Source organism: Rissa tridactyla, chromosome 9 (assembly GCF_028500815.1).
Source record: "Rissa tridactyla isolate bRisTri1 chromosome 9, bRisTri1.patW.cur.20221130, whole genome shotgun sequence".
NCBI lineage: Eukaryota > Metazoa > Chordata > Aves > Charadriiformes > Laridae > Rissa > Rissa tridactyla.
Window position 1 is genome coordinate 33,852,466 of NC_071474.1, and position 18,963 is coordinate 33,871,428.

The 18,963-nt window shown below is 35.7% G+C and overlaps 1 protein-coding gene across 1 annotated transcript in view; it reads right to left on the reverse strand.

The window, feature by feature from the left end:
• Positions 1-18,963, reverse strand: part of LOC128914972 (connector enhancer of kinase suppressor of ras 2-like) — a 212,579-nt gene that overhangs the window by 137,934 nt on the left and 55,682 nt on the right. Inside the window, exon 2 of the mRNA XM_054214713.1 lies at positions 3,945-4,108. Coding sequence (XP_054070688.1) covers positions 3,945-4,108 — 164 coding nt within the window. The remainder of the gene's footprint in view (positions 1-3,944; positions 4,109-18,963) is intronic.

Consider the following 18,963-nt stretch of genomic DNA (forward strand, 5'->3'; position numbering starts at 1 on the left):
TCGAAGCTGAAAGTATGGCTCACCTGTGACTTTTCCTTTCCTAACACATAAATTCAATCCTGAGCAATCCCAAGAAAGTGCCAGTACTTTCCCTCCTACAGTGAAAGATACTCTCACCTTTTGCACTTCAATTTTACCCTTTCAAAACCCAGATTATTCCAACATTTTAAATTATTTAATTTTTGAAGAAAATTACTCCTATAGCACGATTTTGCCACTTCTGTTATGCACAGGTGTATTGAATACTTTTATTTTTCCCTGTTAACATTTCCTACATCTCCTTCTTTCCTACTGCAGGTCATCTTCGAGTGTAGAATCTTTTCTGGATAGAATTCTCATATGTATTGCCTAGTTAAAGAAAGCTCTGAATTCAGCTTTCTTTCAAAAGAAAAATTATGATCTGTGATTGTACATATTAGTAGCATTTCTTCTGATTTTCTTCAGAATTAATATGATGGTTTGAATCAAATAACCAAGACACAATATTACTTGGATTTTTTTTTCATGTTTATCTGTGAAAGTTGGTTATAAAATTATGTCGAGGGCAAATGCGTACTAATAAGCCTTCCCTGCCTTTAATAATTTGCATTTGAGAGTCCAGTTAATGTAAGAGTTAGGACAGGGAAGAAAAAATACAGGAGGTCCCTCCTTTGATTTTTGTTTTCTCTTACACTTAGGACCTTAATTATGGCTCAGCATTTAGTTATGTATATGCTGTGTAATGGTTTGCATCACTATGATAGAAGCAGAGACATTGCTCTTTGATGTGTAACCCCAATTACTCCCCACCCCCTCAAAAGGCAGTGGGCTGATGGCCAGGCCCTTAGGGAGCACATATGGAAAATATGGCATCACAACATGCCCTTTCACTGTGTTCCAAGAGCTTGAGCTAAGACAGTCAAATTTCTCTTGGTTTCCTGCAGCAACATAGCTGTTCTGCAGCTAAACTCATGACCAGTGTGCAGCTGAATTCCTGATGCATCACTGAGCCTACGCTTACCTGAGAGATTTCTACAGTACATTGGAGATGCTTCTGTTTAAAGCGTTACACAGCCCATCTAGCTAAGATGGAGTGGAACATCCTACTAATAGTGCCTTGAAGAAATAGGTCACATAAGTTGGACGCTGCCAATTGCCAAACAGAAATCAATTACGAAATCCATGTACAGGAAAATAAATAAATAAATAAAAAAAATCAATGCTCATTGACATAGCCCAGTGAGTGGATGATACGCAGAGCACAAATCCGTACTGACATATATTGATATAAACAGGAATGCAGCTATCTGTGATCCAGATAGGAAGAAAATACAGCATGCACAGCGTTGTGGATGCTCTGCCAGCAAGGGACTGAGAACACATGCCATGCTGAATGGGGCAAACGGAGGGACAGAGGGAGAGAACAAACTATTGCTCCTGCTGTTACCACCCCTCCACATGTGGACTTTTAGATCAGATTGAATTTATGTTTCCCTTCAATTTTTTTTAATAACAAGCTTTGAAAAAAAATATTTTAAGATGTACGTACAAATGAATCTAGAAATATACTTACTTTGTACTCTGTGCATTCTGGCCATATATGCAAACACACATACAATGCATTAGTGTATTGACATCTTACTGACTGGGGCTGCATTCTAGCTGCCCCTAAACTGTATTAAGTTCGCTTATAATGTAACTCAGGAAATCAGGGGTAAGATGTCATGCTCCTTAAGACATTCTGATTAAAATAATTTCTTGTATGTTAGTTCCTGTTTAGTGGCATAAGCAAAACACAGATAACGCCTACACCCCGCCTTTTTCTTTTTTACTTTTTAAATAAGGTTTTTCCTCTCTCTTTTTTAAACTAGCTAGTGTAAAAATTGATTACTGCGATGATTTCCAATTCACAATTTTCACTGGTCATTTAACCAGCAGTCAGATTTTAGTGCAATTATCTATTAATGTTTCAAGATTTAGTACAGAATAAGAATACAGTTATAATATTTTAAAAGTATATTTCAGTTGTTAATAAAGGCAGCATCAGGTCTCCTATAATTAAATTATTTTTGTTATTTAAAACAAGAGAAATTTTTAATGATGCTTTTTGGTTGCATGGATTAAAATTCTCAAATTACTACAGATTAAAATAAATATTTGACTCAGTCTTGTAAAACTTTTACTTGTTATCCTTGCTCAGTAAGAAGGTGCAAGAATTGAACAATGTGTTGTGCATAGCAGCAAGAGAAAAATGTCAGAAGCAAGAGAATAACCCCCAAGAGCAGAGCTGCAGGCAGCAGACTCAGTCAGCATTAAACACACGGAACAGGCAGGAAGATAACAATTTAGAAGCAGGGGGGAAAAAAAAAACCAACCAAAAAACCCAGGCATTTTAGAGACAGAGTGAGAGAGGAAGGGTAAGGACTTAGAGGCAGGAGGCTAAATAAATGATACTAGGAACTGGAAAATCCCCACACTGCTTTAAAAGAAAAAACAAAGTTATGACATAGCTCAGTAAGAGAAGAGGCGCACTACTGACCAGCAGCAGGGCAGCATTTAAGAAGTATAGTTTCTTTGTTTTGAGAAGGAAAAAAAAAAAAAAAAAAAAAAAAAAAATCAGCAAGGGTCCTCCTAGTGGACGCACTTGACTGAAGTGACATTCTGTTTCCAGACGAAACTTCTTGGGTCTGCTATTTCTGACTAGTGTCAGGGCATAGCACTGCATTGTTCTTTAGATAACATAAAATAACATTGTGGGGTATTTACCTTCCTTTTGTGTGGAATACAATGTTTCAGAGGAAAAACTCTTGAGTTCAATTTTAAATGTTTCCAAAACACAAAAGTTTGTTGGGTTATGCAGTATGCACCAGTTTGCAGGTATGGCTGCATCAAGGCCAAAAGCATATCTCTGATTTGATATATATGTTATTTAGTTTGTAAGAGTAGATCTCAAGCTACATTAAGAGTATTTTGTAATTAGAGGTACTTGCAAGAAGCATATCCATAATAAAAGATACTTGATACTGCTTTTGTTTTAGATTAAGTGCATTTTTTCCGTCTTGCTTTCTATTTTACTGCTAAGTTTCCCTGGTGGAGACAATTTATCTTATCAAAATCTCACAGGATAACCTGGTTAGTGCAAAAGCAGAACTCACGATAAAGAAGTAAAATACTGGGACTGTCATATGTAATTCACCTACGTAATTTTACTGTTTTACTTTTTTGTATGATCAACATCCTTTCACCTGTTCACCTACACGAAGTTTGTTGTTTTTTTTTCTTTAGAATTACGTTAATATATTGCATTTTATTAGCTGGTAGGAATTAAATAATAGAGGGGAAAAAGAATTTTCTGGTATCAGATACTTTGTTAAAAGGTTAACTGAATTAATAACTTGTTACATGAAAAAACTGTTCTTCCAAATTTGGGTGCTTGCAGGTTCCTAAAAAAACCCCGCCTTTAAATTGACACACGTATCTGTACTTTAGAGAAAGTAAATTTTATCATTCCATTCTTATCTTAAAGCTCATTTTAAACAATCTTCCAGTCTAATTAGCATTACCTCCTGGCTCCTTAGTACCATCCTTTTGAATCCTGGCATGGTTAAAACACTCAGGTCTACTTGGTTTAGTACAGTGTGGCAAATGTCAGTGAGATACGAGGGCATATGGCATATAATTACAGAACCATATGGAGGCCAGTAGTGATAGTCAACAGTATTTGAATGCAAGACCAAGAAAGTTAGAGGAAGAGAAATAAAAGACCATAATAGATAATCATTAAATGAATATATATAATTTCTTTACAGCTGAAAGAAGCCTGTACATATCTGTCCTTTAATGAAGCAAAGTCACTCTGTGTGTAGAAGCATATAGCTGTGGAATGCAGTCTACATTATTTCCGTTTTGGTTTGGAAATTTATAAACTCAGATTATTAAGATAAGTGATGCAAGAAATGACTTACCAACGCACAGAGCAGATCAACTGCTTCCAGTATCAGTTCTTGGTGGCCAATGCGAGTGACTCCCAATTCCTCAAGCTCTTGGTGAGTGATGTGTAGCAGCTGTTCGCCATTGATCTTTTCTCTTTCAAAATTTTTTATGTATTGTTGGAGGCAATCATCAAGGCCTATTTAAAAAAGCCAACAATGCATATTCAGAGAACAGAGACAAACAGTCATAATTCTCTAATTCAGAAATACAGAAGTTTCTTGGGAATACAAGTATAATCCCTTGTTTGGATCTATTAAGGGAAATGTGCGAAAAAATTATAGTTTAATTTACATAGTATAGCGCATACTACTAAAGAGAAAAGCTTGTATTACTGACATTATTTTCAAAGTTCTTAAACATTTTAATATTAATTTTAAACCTTTCTGGTACTTATTAGGGAAACAAGGGGAAGGACAAAGAAGCAGAGAGTGACATTATAGAAAACCTTTTTCTTATGATGTTATGAAGACCTAAATATAAGTGTAACTTATGATTAGGAGGATTCTTCCTGGTATTTCTCAAAGTCATACAGAGTGGCTATCACTGATTAGGAACAGTGGTTTTCAGGCTTAGTAACCACCTACACTAACTCTGCTACACCTAGTGCCAATTTTTAATATTTCTTTTCAAGTCCGACTATCCAATTTTCTGAAACTCAGTAACATACAAATGGTTTTGTTACAAAAACCTTAGATTAATAATAAAATTTTGCCCATGCACAAAGAATTATTCCATTTGTCCCTGAAAACTTGATATGGTAAGAGTAACAGATTCAGTAGCTGCCACATTATTCTGTTTCTCAGGCCAGAGAAGGGACTGATTAACATCATAACTTGAAATATTTTTCATTCCTCCAAATCTGTTTCCGAACCACACATGCTTTAAGTTTCCAGCTAGAACAATTAGTTGAACACTAGACTCTTTACTATTGAACGATACACAAGGTTATGCAGAGTTCCCTCAAGGACTCTGCCTAGAATTGTATTAGATTCAATGAAAACCTGATATGAATATGATTTTCTGAAGACCTACAAAGATTCAGCTTCAATAATTTCACCTACTAAGAGTAAGTAGAACACTTTGATTCTCAATTACTTTTCCTACAGTGAAGCAGGTAAACTCAAGATCCATAAAACCGATATCCAGAAGCCACAGAAATAATCAACTTGGGCATTTAAGGAAGATAAGAGCTTTGCAATATCACAACTTCTGCATGGTGCCTTCTGTTAAACACACACGAAGTTACCAGTATGGTTAAATTAAGGAAAAATGCGTATGCAAGCACTTAAGAAAACACAATGCATATAAAGAAAAGGAAAGCAACAGGCAAGTGATATTGTTCTCATTTGTCAGTTTAAAAGTTCTCACAAATGCAATATAAACAGAAATAAAGTAAAAGTTAATGTCTTTATTACCTGGAGTATTAATGTAAGGAAACAGATAATTCTACCATGTACCTTAGTACCTTTTTAAAGAGAAATTTGTAGTTATTTTAACATTTTTGGAACCACAAAAGTTCTTTTAAGTAACCAGATGCAGTTTTGCAATGATGAGCTGAAATATATTCCTCTAAATTAGTACAGGAACACTTAATGAGTTAAACAAGAGGATGAAGGAAGCTTACTGAAAACATATTAGAAAACTACATTACTATCTATTACTCCATTTATAAGCATACTTTATATTAGATATCAAGTGATTTAATTTGATTAATTAATAAAATTGGTCTGTTTCTTATTAATAGAAAACATTAGCTAAACATATTACTAACATGCAACACCCCAGCCTGACTGAATGCTGGGATTAGTTAGTGTCCAGAGATGAATTTCTAAAAGTTATAGGAGGACTTGGTCAGAATAACCAAACCACCTGCCGAGGAAGCAAAAGCTTGTGGAAACTTACTTCAGAAAATTTGAAATTTAAAATTATCCTGTAGACGAAAATAGTTTATATTGTCCATGTTTTTCTATTCTCAGGTTTTTAAACAAAGTGTCTGTGAATGGGAGATCTGACACTTTATATTTGGCATGTTGAATATTACCACATTAAGTCTCAATTAAGCCAATGTAATTCAGTTGAGACACAAGGACTGTGACAACACAAGAATTGAATAAGACAAAACAATGTATTTGTCTTCTGTTCCATAAATACAAGGGGATGTATTGCAGTTTCCTTCAATTAACTTATCTTTCAGAATTATTCAATTATTTACTCTGTAAACTGATAGCCTTAAATTATGTTATATTGCTCATTCATAATTTACTAAGTAACATGCACAGCTTTATAGTCACTTATATCCCATCCAAAACTAGATTAGTGATATAAAATGTCATATTTTATGTTGTTATTGATAAGTATGAGGTAGTCTGGTTTGTTTTTTTTTTAAAAAAAAAACAAAACAAAACAAAAAAAAACCCTCAAATTCGCAGTCTGTTTGTAACTAATATACCCAAGTCTTTTTCTGTTCTGGAATAGTCTGCAAACAGGAGGCTCTTTCTCTGCATCTGTTCATGGTTTTAAATGATTTAATGAGTGATTTTATGTAATTGTATTTCAGTTTGGATTGGTTGAAAACTGGTCACTGCAAGTTTTGCAATTATTATTAAACATTCGAAATTCAGAGCCATCACATGTTTCTGTTCCCTTCTTGCTCAAGAACAGTTCCTAGAAACAATTTCAGAGCAAGTTCCAAAACCCATGCATTCCAGGCTTCCTTTTACTGAATATTTGCCTAAAACTCATCAGAAAAAGTCACTGAAACTGACACCAGAAGTGAAATTATTTTGAAAAAAAGGGAAACAAATTAATTTAGAAATTTAGCATCAGTGGCCACAAATAAGCATTTGCAGTATTCAGAAAGATTTAGAAAGTACCAAATGAACAGGACATCTTAGAAAAACTGTGAAGTCAGATGTATTAAATGTGACTTTGTGCCAGAGAGAATGTATGACAGATGAGCAAAATATGAAATTTGTATTATTCATACTGCTCTGTAATAGCTCTCCAGGGCATCTTTAGAAGGCGTTTACTTAATGGTGCAAACAGTATGGCAGTTGACAATGGAATATAGAAATATATCATTAAAGGACCAGGCAGTCTCATAGCATGACGGCATCTAATAAATACACACAAGAGAAGAAATATTTGTCCATTGCTGTCTGCTTTTCTGTCTACCTAGGAACTAGGTATTGTATTCCATTGTTTCTTTTCTTGCAACGTAGAATTCTGTTTGTTTGGTAAGTCTCAGGTGTTACAAAGCAAGAATTTATCTATCAGTAGTTTATTTCTTTATTATCATGGCTATAATTGGTTTTAGCAATGAAAATATCAAAGATGCAATTAGAAAGAGTACAGAATGATATCATTTTGACTCACCAAAGCCAAATGGAACATTTATTTCCTCAAGCCACTTAAGCTTCATTAGTGCTTTTTATGCAATATTCTCAATATAATTTCTGTTTACAGACAACACCTAAATTAGTCAAGATTCATAACAACAAAGAAGTAAGGGGCATTAACTCTGGTTTATATGTAGGTAAATAAAATTAAACAGCCATTCCCAAGTTACACAGTTATCAGTTAGGCAAAAAACACAGAGGTTTACAGTTCCGTTTCTGTACATTCTTACTTTTTTTTCAGCTTGTAACAAACCAATATATCCTTCATAGTGCAATACATTAATTCAAGGAAAAGGGCTTAAACATGTATAGTTAATTTTAAAGCTGAGACTTAACACCCATGATGAGAAGTCGGCTATATTGTCTCTTTCCATTTTTAAGTAAAAGAAAGCCAATTCCATCCACACGGACCAGGAAAACTTTATCTCTGTATTCAAAGAGTAGAAGAGAAACAAGCACCTCTGATGTATTGACTGCAAACTATGATTTTGCAAATAAGGCATGTAGTAAATTGCCTAAATGAAGGAAACACAAAAAAGAGAGGAGGCAAAAAAAGGTAGGGAGAAAGGGCAGGAAAAGAAAAGCCTGTCAGCTTTAAAATACTTCTTTTCAGAACTGCATAACTAAGAAAAAAGAATCATTAAAACAACAAAGAAAACCAACATGTCATTAAAAAAATTCTATGTAGAGCTAGCTAAAAATCAGATGTAAGTATTAACTCAGAGCCAACATTACAAAAGTGATGCTACATGTTGTGGGCAATAAGCCCCACTGAGATTAAAATGAATCTTTCCATTGATGTCAACAAACATCAGGTTTGTTTTGTATTAAAAGCACAAACATAGTTGCCATGTTATGTAAAGATCTGGCCCTTTCTCTCTGGCATTAGGGATAATAAAAAAACCCAAAACTATAAAAATAAATGAAAGAAAAGCATAAATTGTTGCTTTCTATGCAGGAAGTCAAATTATGCAGACAGGGCAGCTCTCACAGGGGAGAAATTTGGTGATGATAACTTTGGCAAGTGTGATCCATCACAAAAGAAAAGTAATTTCTAAGTTTAAAAAGTCTGTCATTTACAATTTTTCATAAATCTCTCCATAAATTACTTTTATTTGCTTCTCCTTTTTCATATATTTTAATGGATTTTTGTTACTTATTTTAAGTTACACTGGTTTTGTAATCTATCCTAAAAATTCCTGACCAAATGATGGTTTTGTTCATACTACATCATTATTCCCAGAGGAAAATATACAGCAGCTGGCTAGAACAGCAGAATGCTGGCTGTGAAATGGAAGGGTTACGGGGAGGGCAGACAGGAAAGGTCCTTGCCAGTTCAGCTTGTCACAAACATGACTGCTCTCGCGAGGTGATTCTTCTGACAGAAGAGGGCATACAAAGTGATACGCTCTGTTATAAAAACGCAGCGTTGCTCATTCTGCTTTTAGGATCTAAGATGAAAGAGAAGGAGAATGGCTCAGTGGAAATGCATTCACCACTCCTGACTTCTGTGGTTTAGCGCTGATGCAAGGATGCATTAGAGTCCGCTTACAGCCAGTTTGGCAAAGAAGTCCAAAATCACTTTGATTAAGGGTCTGAGAAAGTATTTAACGTTTTTCTTATTTAAAATACATTTTAAAATAAAAAGCACATAGCAGAATGCTGAAATCACAATTGCACAAAGGCTTATACACAACATCAGATTTGAAGTATAGATACAAGTGTCTGTGGAATCTGGGTTGAAAGGACAAAACCTGAAAGTCAATGGAAGGATCTCAGTTTGTTCAGAACGATACACTTTGGTCTGCCAAGAGCAAATTAATATCCCTATTAATATATCTCATTTGACTAATAAAAGCTATACAACAATCATATCTCATTACAGAATGGTGATTTGCGAAAAAAATCAATAAATCAAAGTGAAAAGAGGACAAACAATTTTCGAATGGTGTGGTGCTAGATGTTGGATGAAACCTACTAATCTGCTGTGTTTATTTGTGAGGGCAGAGATCTTGTATAATATGACCATGGTGCACAACAGGAACACGCCTGCATCAGCATATGCATCTTGGGAGTGTGAGCCGAGTTGTGAGCCAACAGGGTTCATCTAATAAGTCAAAAGAAAACTGAACGTACTGAAACTACCCCTGGGTGACAAGGATTAAAAAAAAAAAAAAAGAAAAAAGAAAAGGGACAGAAACACTGCAAAGAAGGGAGCAGAAAAGGTAAAAGACAAACAGAAACTGTGTGTGCTTTGAGAAAAGGCATAGAGAGGGAGACTGCTGAAGTAAGTTTGGAGCCATAAGAAGAGAAACATATTGTTTGATTCCTGCTGATTTTTGCAAATTACCTTGCACATGACCTTCCAAATAAATGGGACTGCACCTGAGAAACCTCGCCTGATTCCACTGAAGGCTTCTCTTCCTAGGCAAACCAACTTGCAAGCCCAAAAAAGTAGCTATTCACTATTAGGAAAAAAAGGAAACTCATTTCTGTGCTGGAAGTTACCTAATTAATTGGGGAAGACCGCACAAAATTTTGCTCCTGTCACAAACCTCAGTTTACATAAGCAGATCTGCTTAAATATATCTAGTGTTTAACAGCGTCTACAGGCTCAGTCTGAGCAGTGGTAGTTACAGAAAGCAAAAAGGCTGATTTAAAAAAAAAAAAAAATTGGTACCTTTCTTTATAATGCAATTTTTATCTGATAGCTAGAAAGATCTGGAAGAAATTGACTGGTTGTCTAATGGAGAGAAGTAGGTGGAGAATGCATGCTTTTTCCTCAACGTCATTTTACTGAATACACACATCAATTCATGGCGTTCTTGATCAAAACCCCTTTGATTTATTACATTGAGCTTAGGCACAGTGGATCTTTTTCCTATGCTTATATAACTTGTAACAATGAAAATCATCAGGTGGGTATTTTTTGCCAATGATGCTAAAAGCTTTGTAAGAACTATTCAGTCCAAATAAAGAAAAGGCATAATCCTCAGGACCACGTTCACACTAAGCTGATTCTCAAATATCAGCTATTTGTTCTTAAGTCCTTTCAGGAGGAAAAAACCTGTTTAGAGTGCCTGGAGAAAAGGATCTTCATACTCGCACAATTCAGAAAGAGACAAAGAGAATGTGTTTGAAAACCCACTAAACCACCAAGCTTGGAGCATTTCTGACCTAAACTTTCCTAAAGTTTAGAGTCTATCTAAAAACTAGAGAGTATCATGCAGTATTTTGCATCTGCAAGCCTACTTGTTACAAACCTGATCTATAGCAATATAGCAGCTAGATTACAAACTTTCATACAAAAAATACATTAAAAATTGCAAGTCATAGCATGAATGCACAAATACACAAAAATGAAAGAATTAAGATTATTCTGAAAAAAAAAAATCCCTCAATTCTGGCATTATCTGACCTTTGAATGCTTGACTGTGTGAGTATAATGTGCTTAAATGTTGCTTCCCAGATGAGTTTCCTCTGCGTCACTGTAATATTCACACAGATACAGATGGATGTTTTAGATGCAAATACAGGCAAGACTTCTGCTACTTGAATTTAAAGATCCATCATCTGCATGAACAGGAACTAGAGCGGGATGAGTGCTTTGAATTAATATTTTCCAGACATCGACTGACACCAAAAAAGCTGGCTTCCATTTCAGGCTTCAAAGCGGATTGAACTTTACTGGCCGCAAGCTCTACCACTTGTCTCTGCCCCCTGGCTAAGACTGTGCTGGTCCACAAGCTACTTCTCCCGCTCCTATTCCCCTCTCCTGACAGAGCCAGGCTCCACATCTGCCCAGTCAGAGCCCTCTGCAGACACACTCAAGCACCAGCATCCAGCCAGCACTGCTGGGCTCTTGTCCAGCCAGACCAGTTCTCCCACTCTTGGTTTTTCTTTCAGAGGTTTCTCCTCAGCCTCTCCCATCCTCATCCTACAGCTACATCCCACATGCCAGCCAATGTCACTGCCTCAATATTCCCAGATTACAAGTATCCTTTGACCCTCCTAATTCTTATCACAAAGTTTTTAGCTTTTTCCCCCCCAGAAAAATCCTGTATGTCTTCAGCATCTTTAATTTACTGCCAGCTTCCATTTCCAGATGTCGCATTTTTCCTCCTTCCACACTGTCTCTATTCTTGTATTTTCTATGGGTGGTTTAGGCAGCTTCCTCTCCTCCCTACCAGCAGGGAAGCAGTGTTGTGATAGCCCAAGCTGCAAGGAGATGGAAGCTTCCAACTTCAGTTCCTCTTCGCTCCCCAGAATAGGTCTGAGCTTCACTTGCAACAACAGATCTCCTCAGCCACAAGCACCTTTTGTAAAAGGGACATAATCCTCAAGAAACATGAAGATCAGTAGCAAGCTGCTAAGCGTGAATACGCTTTTTCCCCCTCCAAAGCGTCCTCTGAATAAGGGCACACACCACAGCCACTTTACCAAGAGTGCACGTCTGAGACAAACAGCCTCCCAGATTCTATCCCATATGCAAAACCAATGGGAATACTACATCCCTGTAACTTACTTTTTTTTTTTTTTAAGCATGGCCAAAGCAATAGACTTTCCCAGAATCTCAATGTCTATAACTACAAGCTCTTTCTGGCAGCATTTTTCCAGGGTAACTATGTTATCAAGACAAAAGCTGTGTGCTGAAATTATTAATATTTCAAGAGTGCAGAGCATCTGAGAAGGTTTTGTAAGGGGATGTGTCAAGCAATATTAATAACAAATGAACAAACTACTGCACTTATAAAATTTGATTTAATGATATGCCATCACCCTTCAATGGACTTTCGTATATAAGAAGTAAATGACTTGACTTAATATAGTTCTGCCTTCATTACCTATGACTGAATAATAGGAAGTGAAGACATTCTAACTTTTTCCTCCAAAACTGACAGGTGTTGTGGAGCTCTGGTATTATCACGGAAATAATAACCAGCATTTGCAAGAAGCTTCCTGGAACAAGACCTGACCTTAAAGATGTTTCTGGAAGAAAAGTGTCACACACACAGAGAATGTATCACATTTTCAGACACAAGAGCATGCTCCTTGCTGTCACATTTCACAACAATCTTAACCTCGAGATATGCCACTGATGCCATTACTGATGAATTTCCCATAAGAGTGATAAAACACAGAAGTGTTTATTAGCTCTTTGTGCTAATGAAAATTTAAATCTTTTCTTAGCCTCATTAATTTTCTCCTTGATAAACATATAACAATAGCCTCTGGTAATTTTTGGAGCAGCATGGCTGAAGAATGACCTGGAAGTGCTAGCAAGCCTCTAGAAGCCAGCACATTCATACCTACCATTTATTTGATTATATGCTTCCACATGCCAGTGTGACTAAGCTGAGAATATTTGGATGATGAATCTGCCTCGTTACATTTATTTTAAAAGAGAAATGCTTTGGCCAAATGCAAGACAAGTACTTCTATCTATTTCCTGCACTGGACTCATGTAACACATTGCTTTACTTTTTTGAGACAGAGCTTGATGAGAATCTTTTCTGGCAGAAGCGCTGGTTCCAACTCAGAGTGGTTCCCTTGTACATCCTTCTCCTCATGCTTCACACGACTCTGTGTGCAGTCATGTAGTGAAGTGGGTCAGAAACTGCTCTATGTTAACTTCACTCCTTTTTGTTACCAGCTATTTTTAACTGAGACAAACGAGGTGGAATACACCAGTGGATAAAAGAGCAGTTGCTTAAACTGCCACCACTGCCAACATAAATGCTTTTCAAGCTACACCGTAAGAAAGCCCCATTTGGTAATTCTTTACTTCGTTTTCTCTTTTATTTGCTGAGATGGCAAATTTATGATCACCGTCTCCACCATTGTTCCAGACAAGGTATCCTGAAATACATATTGACATTTTAAAAAAGTTTAGAATTAGCTAAAAAGCCAATATAAAATAAATTGACAGGGTAAAGAATAGATTCATATTTCGAAGAATCTTCAGCTACTGGTTTGATTTATACACAAGCCAAAATGCAGAACCAGCATAATTAAATCCTCGAATTTCTTTACCCAGTTACAAAAGAGCAAATACCTCTGTATCAGAACAATTCTGGTGATACCTGAACATCTCTAGGATCAGTAATAACAGTAATAATAATTGATGGTTGGACTCGATGATCCCAAGGGTCTTTTCCAACCTAAACTATTCTATGATTCTATGAACAGTTAGAAGAAATAACATCTACCCTGCATGCATAAGGGTTAGTGTTGCTTAGAAGCAGAGAATTGATGTGATCAGGTTTTATATTCCTCCTTTTTGCAATAAGTGCCAAAGGCTCTCCCCAGACTGGAGGGCAGTGGTGGAGGTGATTCAGAGTGCCTGCTCCAGTCCTCTGTTTGCAAGGTGTTTTTGCAGTAACCAGTAACCTGCTGCCAAAATTGACAGGGCAAAAAAATCCCACAACATGACAACCAAAAAAGACAGGCCAAAAACCACCAACAAAAGGAACTATTCTTAGGTGGAAATTAAAATATTAGGAAATCAAGTTTCATTTCCTTCACTAGTGTCTAAGCACATTGAGATGAATTTATTTCAGACCCCTGTCGTCTCCATTTTAGAAAGGTCAGAAATTCTAATAAGGAAGGAGCAGCACTAACTGTGCTTTCGTATATAAGGACTGATCTTAAAACCAAAAGTAGTAGAACAAATAAATATAACTGAAAGCTCCTTTCTCCAGCTTCTGAGGATTTATCCACCTTGCATTCCCCACAGGAAAGTCTTAATCACAGATCAACCTTCAAAAACCTACAGTTTGATATACAAAGCCAAACTGAATAATCATGTCAAACGAATTTTTATACAAATAATACAGAGATATGCCCCACTTGTCCTTGGCTTAAAAAGGAAGAAAAAAAGATAGTGAAGAGATAGATAACAAGTCTGTCTGAGCTAATCAACAGAGAGAAAAGCAACTTGGACAAATATATAATCATAAGGCAGACATTTAAAGTTAGATGAAATGGATCTTGCCCGAGAAGTATCTCTGATGAACTTGCAATAGGGCTCTACATTAAATTTAGTTCATAATCATATTCAAAAACATCCAGGCATAGTGCCACAGATGCTTCAGAACAGTGACTTCCTGGACAGAACACGTATAAAGAATCTCACATTTTCTGAGGCACATAGGCAGCTGCAAAATGTTATCAAGAAAGTGAACTTGTAACAGGATAGCCAGAATCCCCAGATCACATTCTCTGTCAGCAAGTGCTAACACTTGCAAAACTGAGTGGTAATAAGAGAGCTGTCATAGAAGAATCAAACAAAAATATATTAATTCTTGTTCACTGACATATTTTACTAAAAATCCTGGATATCAAGAGAACAGCCAAATCTAGTGTAGGCATTTATAGTGAAAAACCCAAACACATAAGGTTTCTGCTCAACACAATAGCTTCAGCAACTATGCGTCTAGAACCTAATTCACAAGTAATAGTTTAAACACCTGCAAGATACAAATCCTAGAAAGTAGAAGGTAGGCTTGACAATTAATCACACAGTTGCCAAAAATCACTGTGAAGCTGCTTTCAGATTGCTGCAAGAAGTAAAGAAAAGGCTAGGATCTGGGTTTTTTTCAGGGATATTCAGAAGCTTTGTTGATAGCATCTGTTGGTCAACTACTTGGCAAAAGCTGTGGGTCAGCTGATCTGGGGTTTCACACACATCTCCTTTTATTTCAAGGAAACATAGAGGATGTAACACATAGCCCACAGCTCTTGTTTATATTATTCTGTTGACTCTACAAATCTGGATGATCTTAAATTAGATTCTTTACTTCAGCGGTTTGGTGGAATTAGCTCTAGCAATCAATGATTATCTCAGTTAAAAGTCAGGTAGTTGTCAGGAAATTCCCAAACTAGGAGTTCTTACATTTATCAATACAAACTGTGTGAAACTAGCAAAACTAGGCAAGTGGGAACAAGATCACAAAAGAACAAGAAATCAAACTGTAAATCGTACAGAAGAAAAAGCTTTTCTCTTTCCTTACATTTACCCATTTTTATTCTACATATTTATGTTATGTGATGATTCCAGAAAAATTTGTTATAGTTGTTATTACACAGAATGAGAGCTAGAAATTTTTATTGACTACTGTTTTTCATCCCATATCAGATTAAGACAAATTAAGTCTCTGGCTTCAGCTACATGATGAAAAATATTACTACATCTTAAATCAATATTATTTTATGGTTTAATTCTGAATTCTAAATGTTTTGCTATTTGATCTGGCCATAGCTTATCCAAGATTAAGTACTTCTATGAAGTAACATGAAACTGGCAAAGTTTTATCATATCTAAAGAACTATATAGCCAAAACTCTACAAATAAATTATGATTACAGCTCAATGTATAAGAAAATTTTATTCTTCCCAAGTTATTGATAATTCAGTACAAAAAAAAAGTCAAATCAAGTGATTACAAAACATTTTGAAAACATAGGATATCACTCATATATTTGAAAAATTACTTTTTAATATGCTTTAGATGATTAAATCTTTTACATGGCAGCATGCAAAAGAGGGACATAGGTCAGGGCTAGCACCTGATATTTAAATCTCTTTGACAAGGAAGCATCAGACTGAAAGTCTACATCTAGAACCAAGAACTGTGTCTGCTATAGAGCCCACTACTGCCAAAGGGTAAGATGGGAGTACTAAAACATAGCTCTCAAGCCATTCCTAGTTATTTTTTTGTTCTTCATAAGTAAACAGTTAAAGCTTTTTTTTCTCTCAAGATTCAGTCAAGGAATAAGAGGTACGTAATAGCAATGTGCCAGTAATAAGAGCTGTCCATAAAACCTCTAAATAGAGCTGCTGGTGAAAAGGTAAATGTATTAAACCCAACAACCTGGAGCAGTGTGCTGTATTAACTGAGCAGGATAAATTAATTCTTCCATGTCAGCAAAAGCAGCACAATATGACATAACATTTCTGGGGACACTCCTCATGGCTTCTCAGGGATTGACGCTACTGCATTACTCTAGCAGACATTCCTGGTAAAGTCTCAAAAAAGAAAAGTCTCTTCTGGTAGACTTTTTACTTTTCTGAACTTCTAGAAATATGACATGAAACAACGACAACTTCATTTCTTAGGATATTACTAATTCTCAGGGAAAATGCATTGTGTCACCTGTTCACTGCTATTGTTTTTTCTCTGTGATATGTGTTGGTAAATTAATAGGTAAATCTGGCCACTCCCATCTCTCTTAGCAAAGATAGAAAAAGCTCAGTGCATCCTGGATCCAAGAGATTGTCTCTTTCCTGCTTTTATATTTTAGTAAAAGCAAAAAGAAAACTTGAAAAGCTTTTACTGTGTGTTATAAAACCTAATTTATAAAGGACATGTTGCCATTTATAATAAAGGGGTTTGGCCCACAACTAAGATTAAGTACTCGCAAATAGGCTATAGGAGAGATGTTGCAGGCTCAGAAAAGTGCTGTATGAGCAGGGTCCCTTGGAGGGGTTTGTTACACAACTGGCTGGTGGCCTATTCAATCAAAAGAGCAGGCAAAGAGCAAATGTAACTTGGTTGCTAATTCTACAGACCACAGCAAAATTTCAGGCTGCTTCATCCCTAAGAGGATTTAGCAAACAGTAAGTTACAATTTGCTTCTACGCTATCGGGAAGTGGAAGCCCAGTACACCTGTGTTAAGAGGATTGTACACGTAAAGGGTGGCAACTCGCATCTTCAATTTAGCCAGAAGCAGAGATGCATTTTTATGGTATAAGAGGATTTGATTAGTAGTTTTAGTGACTGTTATGCTGTAATTGTATGCTTTTCCAGATGACACACAACTTTGGCTCAGTATGGATCTAAGAAAAACAAATAGCTCTCCCCACACACACGCATCCTCCCCCAAAACCGCAACAGCAGCACAAACCATTCTTACTAGCTGAACTTTCAGTCCAGGCTTTTGGAATCTCAGTCAAAAAAGCAAAACAAGTACACGAACAGAATTATGGAAATGGATTCAGTTGTGTGAAACCATTTCAGGTTGCATTATTCACATTGCACTACTTCAGGAAAAAACCCACCGTCTTAATTTTTTTTCTTTTAAAAATTAGATCCTAAGTGTGTTTTTTCCCTGAAGTAAGCACAAAGTATTGATAATTTTCAATTTGAAAATACATGTAATTATTTTATATATTTTACATATAAGGAACATTAGGATTCTTGCTTTTAAATGCTTTAAACATACCTACTTTTTAGACAAGACATCTCTATCATCATACCCCTCCCAAGTTGAGTCTCTGTAATTAAGAATTCAAAGAGTTTCAGAAACAAAAAGAAGGTGTCATTTTTTATCTCAAACACAGTAGCTGTTTAAGATTGAATTTGGATTTTTCCTTTACTATCCTTCTGTCAGATAAAGTACTTTTGAGAATGTAATTTCAGTAACTTGATAATGTAGATTAATTGACAGTACTATTCACATTGTTTCCTTTCCCTATAAGTGTATTAATGGGAGTGGAAAAATTCCATTTATAATGACCTTCAATACACATCTAATGATGCTATTTGCTCATTATGATCAATTTTCAAATCCTACCTTAAAAACCAAATCAGGTACCCGCAACCATGTTAAAGATTTACAAAAATTGAATGTCCTTGACTTACTTCAGTCATTTTTAGGGACAGGATGAAAAATTAGTATTTCCTCTAGAGGGCTTCAGGGTCTATATTATCTCACAAGTCATCTGAGTTATATTGCACTAAAAGACTGCACTACTAAGGGTCATTGCTATTCCAATTGTTCCTGCTTTCAAAAAAAAAAGTCATGATTAGTTAAGTGCAGAGGTAACACTCTGCTGATCCTATCATGGCTAGTGTCTCACTTTCCAATACAACTACAAGAAACAAAAAAAAATAGATGGAGACTAGTTATATGATTATTTTTACTAGAAATACTGAAGTTAATCAATTCTCACTTTATGTTTTCTTGGGATATTCCTCCCTATGGAGAACTAGTCCTTTCTTTAAAGTTTTTTTAATATTACATTTAGAATTTAACAAGACATTCTAAAGTAATGCATATGTGAAACCCATATACTAAATAAATCATTATTTTAATTTTTCTCTAAGTCTGTATTGTGATAATCTTGCTAGCCAAGGTCCCAACTCAAAGAATTTATACACTAATACAAAATTGAACTAAAGTTCAAGACTTCAAATTTAATCACTTTACTGTCTCAATGTTTCCATGTCTGCCACCAGAAATCCACCCAAGATAGTTTTGTGCTGTATTCTTTCTGGTTTTCTTTCTATTTTTTTTTGCAAGACTTGTACTTTTTATGCCTACATTACTACAGATCTACTATGTAATTCACTACCTCTCAGCAGCTCTTACTTTTCAAGTATCTGATATGTCAACTGTACTTCTAAAGATGATATATTTATCTTTTCAGATATAAAAAAAGTCACTAAAGGTGCAGTTCCATAATGGGCTTAAGCCAATTTCAGACCATGCTGCTGCCAAAAGAGGCAACAACTTTTCCTCCCCCCTCCTTTTATATTGGCATTAGTAATTTTATGGTGGCACAGTGAATCAGATCAGTCTGTTTCAGCAA